Here is a 6979-nt window from a genome sequence, read left to right as displayed (position 1 = left end):
GAAGACTCTCAACCTCAAGGGTTTTGAAACTATAATATACTGCAGAGAAGAGCCAGTGCTTTCTGCAAAGGGGTTTATCGGAGGAGATTTGATCAAGGGAGTATTCCAAGAACCTGAATCCTGAGGAGCCAGGCAGGCAGGATTCGTGGGAGGGCTGAGGGGAGCTGGTGGCATGCAGGAGCAAGGACCTGACTCAGGAGAGTTTAGGAGACCATTCAGGTCTGGTCTGAAACTGAACAGAAGGGCTGGGTTGAAAACAAGGTGGTTGCCAGGGCTGTAAGGTGGGATTTGGACAGGGATGAGAGCCTGGCTGGTTCCTGGAGGCAAGAGAAGCTCTTGCCTGGAGGTTGCAGGTGGGCATCTGCCTACGTGTTCCAGAGGACGATGACCGTGACGATGGAGGGGCCAGGAAGAGCAGGGAGAGGCGGAAAGGCAGGGTGTCCATCATGTGGCTGAACTGCATCCACAGGCCGACCAAGTGCTGCTTCTGAGCCTCGTCTTCCTGCTGGGCCCTCGCTGACCCACGGCACCCATTTAGCTCTGCCTCTCTGGGACCTGGCACCTTCCCCACCAGCTCCACGGGCTCCTTCACACCTACGGAGAGACAGAGACTCAGCTGTGGGCTGCCAAGGTCAGCTGGGGGGTTGTGGGGGCAGGAAGGAGGCGGGAGCAGAGAAGGGGAGGTGATGGGAGAGGACGCGTGGGCAGTGCTGATTTCCCTCACCAGGGAGGTGGGCAAGACTGAGGCCCAGGCCCGTGTTCCCTTCTGGGGCGCAGCGGGGCAGCGTTTCCTTGGGCTGGTGCAGTGTAGAAGCAGGGAACGGAGGCAGCGAGGCCTGGGTGGAGGCTGGGTGGTGGCCAGATGCAGCAGGTAGGTGATGAAGATGGTCTCCAGCAGGCGGACCACCATCAGTGACAGACACAGGGCAAAGTAGACACCTGGAGGGAAGTTGGGCCTGCCTGAGGGCCAGAGGCACCAGCCAGGGACTTCTTGTTTTCTCTTTTCCCGGAGGGCCCATTTGCAGGATCTCTTTTTACTCTGACCTGGTTTCATTGGTTCCTCTCCCCACTCCACCCCCTACCTTGCTTTTCTTCTCCTGATGGAGGGAGGGGCCATACTGATGAGGGGGGTGCCACTGGCAGGGAGTAAGTCATTCAACGTCATGAGCAGGAAGACGTTGTAGCCCAGCACGAGTGTCATCTTGAATGGGGCGCGGTTCTCACTTCCTGCCGGCAGGTAGAAGCTGAGGGCGTCGATGGCTATCAGAAAGCTACTGGGCACCAGGAGGCTTATGACGTAGAGGCTGGGCCTGCGCCTGATGGTCACCTGGTGGGGAGGGGTGAGGGAGGCAACTGAGGAGAAACCTGGGAGGCTGCCAAGCCAGTTAAAAGCAAGAGTTGAGATTTGCTCCTTACTTTCTAGTAAGGAAACATTATCTCAAGTCCCTTTCTCTGTCCTCCCTCTCCAGCAAAGCCATCTTAATCACCACACTGCCTTCCCATGGTTTGATTCTACCATGCTGCTTACCATTGAAATGTATCTCATTCCTTCTTGGCCCAAAGTTCAACTTTCTCCACCTAAATTTTTATTACTACCAATGTGCTCTTAGCAGAATTGAGGGACCAGATTCTTAGGTATTGTGTGCCTTGTATTTCTGCTTGCTTTCCTCATCAAGGTCTAATCTCTAGTGACTTTGCTGGTGGACATTTAAAAGCAGGGGGAGGGAAAACAAGACAGAGCAGACATTTGGGGGTCACCAGGATTTGGAATCATAATATCCCTAAGACTGTGTTTCATAACTTTTCCACCACCTCTTTTAAAAAATAAATATAAAAATTCCTGCCCTCCAAAAAGTTCTGATAGCCCTGGCAGGGGGCGGAGGGTCATGCTCACTATAAATCACTGCCATGGGAGCTTTGTTTCTTCCTCGGGGAGGATCCATTCAATCAATATTTACTGAGTGCCAGGTACTGTTTTAGGTACTGGAGATTTATCAGTGAAAAAAGTGATAACAATTTCTGTCCCTGTGGAGCTTATTTTCTCGTGGGAGAGCTTGCATTCTGGTGGAGGACATAAGCTATGCATCTAAGGAGAAGATCTCATCCAGGGCCCCTGAGCTCACATAGAAGATGATTTGGTCATACTCATTGGTGCCCACAGCCATCTTCATCATTCTTTGATGGATAGCCTGAAGTGCCCATTCCCCCTTGCTCCAAACGACGTTCTGTGATGTTTTCAAAATCTCCTGCACGTCCTGCTCCATGCCCAACACCATGTTCTGCACTGCAAAGGAGATCCAGGCGACTCAGCTTCCCCCAGCCCTCCCAACCCCTTTGCCCAGATTGTTGGATTCCTTACCACTTAGCTTTCACACCCCTTTCGGTGAGATTCCCTCACTGTTCCCAGCTTTCTATCCTCTTCTTCCCAAACCCTTTCTCTAGCTCTCAACATGTGAGCCTCACTCACCTGTGTAGATGAAAGAGCTGGAGGTGAGGGTGCAGTTCTGTTCAACAAAGGGGAAGTAGATGTCCAGGTTGCAGATGCTGGTCACCTGCATTGGTTTACTGTATTCGATGTGATCATCACTGTTGACATAAGCCATGAGACCTGGAGGGGTCTGATCCATGTCCATGCTGTGTGTGAGAAGGACAGGGAGGTGAGTGCTATGGGTTCCCCATCAGACTTGGCCTTCTTCCTCTCTCAGGTCACCCATTCCTGTGCTCCAGCCCCCTCATCTGACCTCCCCCTTCCACCTATTGCCATGTTTTGGGGATTTCAGACACTGCTCCTTTCTAAGGTGAGTCTTTGTGTGGCCCCTATTGGTTACTCATGCTCTTCCCTGGAGATATGATCTCCTTCTTGCTCTTTTCAGCCCCGATACTCACAACTCCTTGATAAAGATATCTGGAAGCCACAGATTCTCAGTTGCCACACTCAGCTTCCTGATGCCCCCACATTCCACTGGGTTCCACCTAAGGAATGGATTGTACCAGATCTAGAGGAAACTGTGGTGTGGGACAAACAGGGGGTGGGAACTGGTCTTTTTCTTCCTCTGTCTCTTGCACTTACATTTCTTTTCTTACTCATTTCTTTACTCTCCCACCCTCTCTCTGGCGACAGCTGTCACAATGTCACTGACAAAGTTTTACTTGCTTCCACTTCTCCCTCAGTGGTCTCAAGGGAGACCTTGAGCTTGGCTTTGGATTCCCTGTGTTGGAGCCACTTAAATATTGGCTTCCATGACCTTGGTTTATGCCACTTGCTCCCTGAGCCCCATCTCTGCCCTCCTTAAACTGGCAGAATAATCAGGAAGTTTTATGTTTTCATTATTGGCTGGTTCTGTATGAATTTGTCTAATTTGTGGGTATTCTCAGCTTTATCCATTTTAATCTGTGAAGTTGGACCCTGGAGTGGAAAAAGAGAGGTACCATAACAAAGGGGAAACTGAGTCTATCTTACCACATTTAGCCACAGGAATGATGTCATCAGTTGAAGATGTGTATCCTGGAAAAACAATTTTCATCCAGGATCATTAATTTTATGAAGTCAGGTCCAGTGCCACCACCCACCTCTTAGTCATTTCCAAGGCTGTTCTGTGTGGTAATTATGATATTTTTCATAAGCCACTAAAAATGGTAGGTCATATAATCCAGGGTACATGAGAAATGCAAGTGAAAGCACCAGTATGAGAGTCCATTGGGATCATGTTTCTTGTGGCATATTCCCAAAAAGGGAGAGCTTTTACCTGCAGAGATGTCGTTGTAGCATTCCCTGTCATTCCTCCCTACCCCATAGACTGAGCTTTTAATTTTACAAAATCCAGTCAGGGAACCCACTGCTCACCACTAGACCATTACAGAGTTGGGTCAGGACTTACTACTTCCAGGATGGCAGACAGGGTGAAGGAGATGTGGACATGAGTGGGGATGCTGAAGTTGGTGACTGGACAAAAGGTCTTTCTGTCAAACACTGCTTGGAAGACAGAGGGATCCACCCCATGCTGGTCGAATCCTGAGCAAGTGATGGTGAAATTGTCTCCTCTTCCTGTAGAGAGCAGAGACTGTGAAAGGAGTGCCAGCACTGGGGTCTGGGAAGTGTTTCTGCACAGAACGACAACAGGGGTCATGGGAGAAATGTCTGGACTCCTCCTTCCTGGACCAGGGAGCTTGGGCTGGGCTGGTAGGCAAATGGTGGAAGTTGATGAGGTGAGCTGAGTCAGGGCTCCATCTTCAATTCCATTGTCTCTCTCTCTCTATGCAAAACTTGTCTAAATGTGTATGCAAACTCAGTCCTGACCACCACTTTTTAGTGTCCTGTTGTGTTCTTAACAATCTCACCACAAACCTTTGTCCTTGAGCCATTTGGGTGAATGTCAGTGGCAGATTTTGCAATCACAGTTCTCCTCCTCACTATATGAACAGGGCATAGGTGGTCATGAATTAATGATGAGAGAAATAATCAGGTAGGTAGTGAGCAATCTGTGGGAACTTAAGGAAGGAACTCCTTAAAGAATGAACTCAGTTTTCAGTTTAATGGTATATCTTGTGTCCTTGCTTTGTGCTGTAATTGTTCTCTTCTAAAACTCAGGACTCATCACCACTGAGACTATCTTAAAAAGAGTTCCTTGATACCCATCTTATACCCAAACCTTTTCTTGTCATACTTTGTGGGGCAGAAACAGAGAATGTACGTGGTAACATCTTCTGGTCAAGTCTGTTTTTATCTGTCTCTGATGTTGTCCTATCCCTCATTGCTTATTCTCAATAATGAACAAGAAATTACTCTAGACTGGGAAAATTGTACTGAAAAAGTTTCCCTCTTTCACAACAGATCTCTTCTACCTCCTTCCCCTTGGCATCTTTCTTTTCATTTGCTTAAGGGAACTGAGAAAGAATTTTCTTCTTCTCAATGTCAGTCGATACCCAGAAACTGTGGGGTAGATTATATGCCTGGAAAGAGAATGACATGAGGAAAGGGAAGAGGCCCATAGATGTATGGGGAGTGGAGAAATAGATTAAGAGAGGCGTCAACTAACTGTTTAGGACCCTAGAAAGAGCCACAAATCTGTCAGTGTCATGAGTTTCCATTTTTACCAAAATGAACACCCGGTCATTTACTGTCTAGAAATAAAAATTAGCCTGGTTTCTCTGTTTCCCAGAAGTTATACGGATGCTGTGCTCTTGTCCCGTCTTACCTTGAAGCAGCAGATGGAGAATGAGGCAGAGGAGGAATCCTTCCCCATGGAGCCAACCTCTTTCCATCTTCCTCTCCTTGGCTTTTCTCTGGGGACTTAGTGATAATGTTGACCTTAAAAGACCATAGGCCACACCTCAAGCCTTAGCTTTGAATAATTCAGGTGTCAGGTAGCGTTAGCCATCTCTCTAATGAGCACCCCCAGTGACAACAGAATATCATGGAGGACTACCCCACCCCATGCCCTAACTAGACCTGAACCTGGTCTCCAAAAGTAATCTGACAAATCAGTTTGGAGAGGAAGAAGAAAAAATATATGGTCACTGGAGCAGTGCTAATGGCTTCCTCATACTTTAGAGTCACTCTGGCATATGATGCACCATAGGAAAGGCACAAAATGACTCTATTGCCTTCAAGTGGCACACGTACTTATTTTAACCCTGCTGCCATCTTTCAAAAAAATTGCAGTGCGGGGGGAATCTCCTTTTATATAATCAACTTCAGACTCTGAGGTTTTAAATATGACTTCTGTACTGGGAGGTCTTAACTTTTGATTTTTTTGTGTGTGTCAAAAGCAATTCAGACCCAGGTATACTGGAGGAGGGGGTAGGGTGGAGGGGAGATCACAGAGTTTTCAGTAGAAGTTGCTTTATGAGGTCATGACCAATCAGCCTGCAAATTCATGTTGTTTTTGGCCCTGCTAGTGTTTTTAGAAATTAGTTAGTTGTCAACATTTTAAAAATAGGGAGATTTCATGTAAAAACTGTTTCTGGCTTTGTTTGAAAAATAAGATCAAGCAGTACTGGGCTCACATTTCTGCTTGACAACAATGCTTTCTGCCAAAGCTAAGAAGTGGTTAAACCCTTTGGATGGAGAATATTTCTCTCTAGATCCTCACAGTTTCTGTCACCAATATTGTCTTATTCCTGACCAGCTCCCCTCATTTACGTTACCTGCTTGGCCTTGGTTGGTGTTTAAGTTTGCCTTTGAGTGTTAAGATTAATTTTATTGTTCGATTCTTAAAGGGCCTTAGGAAGTAATTTCAAAATACCATGCCATGCCTAGGTGATCACGGGTCTTGTCAGATTTAGAACATGCAAATATTTGGTTCCTGGTAGAAACCAGACATATGGGAAAGTGGGCCAAAGTCATCAGTTGTTTAACCTGTATTATTCTAGAATGATTTCTGTTAGGGAAGGCCCCAGGGAGTGTTATCAGTGGCTAGGAAAACCAAGGGAGAGGTTGCTTCAGTGAAGAAGCTTTTCAGACTAGTTGGTATGAGACAGTAAGAAAGGTCTAAGGCCAAATCCTGTTTCTCTTAGAATCATGTCACCCTCTCTCTGCCTCAGTTTCCTCCTCTCTAAGATTGAGAGGATAAAACCTGTCATGCAGGAGTTTTATGTGGTTTGAGATAATATTTGTACGTTGCCTATCCCATCCTAAGCAGCTAATGAATTGGAGCAGCAATAACATTAAAAATGGCAGTAAGAGTAGTTGTTATTGTTATCTTCACTCTGTCAAGGTTGTTCAGGTTGCTTCAGCCTGAATGGAATCTTCTGGACTTAGAATGTCTGAGTAGACTGAATTAACCCCAGTTCCCATGAGCAGAAAAGTGTTTTCTCTCAGCTTCACTCAGCTGCATACTGACAAGGACTCTCCCTCCACACTCCTTAGCACCACTCTTCATCTTTTGAGAATCCTTTCCCCTTCAGGAAGTTTATTTCTTTTTTCTTTTTTAAAAGATTCCTTTGGATCAGCATTTCTCAAAGCATTTTCTGCAGAACA

At 46.7% G+C, this 6979-nt stretch overlaps 1 protein-coding gene across 1 annotated transcript; it reads right to left on the bottom strand.

Annotated features, from left to right (window-relative positions):
• Positions 1-365: 365 nt before the first annotated feature.
• Positions 366-5262, bottom strand: LOC102978039 (5-hydroxytryptamine receptor 3C-like). The gene is given in 11 exon segments (XM_024124405.1): positions 366-403; positions 406-594; positions 725-766; positions 769-939; positions 1120-1327; positions 2124-2284; positions 2468-2634; positions 2887-2996; positions 3461-3505; positions 3879-4045; positions 5196-5262. Coding segments are annotated over 11 exon segments (1365 nt in total).
• Between the last annotated feature and the right edge of the window lie 1717 nt (positions 5263-6979).

Source organism: Physeter macrocephalus, chromosome 1, assembly GCF_002837175.3.
Source record: "Physeter macrocephalus isolate SW-GA chromosome 1, ASM283717v5, whole genome shotgun sequence".
NCBI classification, from domain to species: Eukaryota; Metazoa; Chordata; class Mammalia; order Artiodactyla; family Physeteridae; genus Physeter; species Physeter macrocephalus.
The sequence above is the reverse complement of the archived record's forward strand: the minus strand, read 5'-3'. Positions and strand labels throughout refer to the sequence as shown.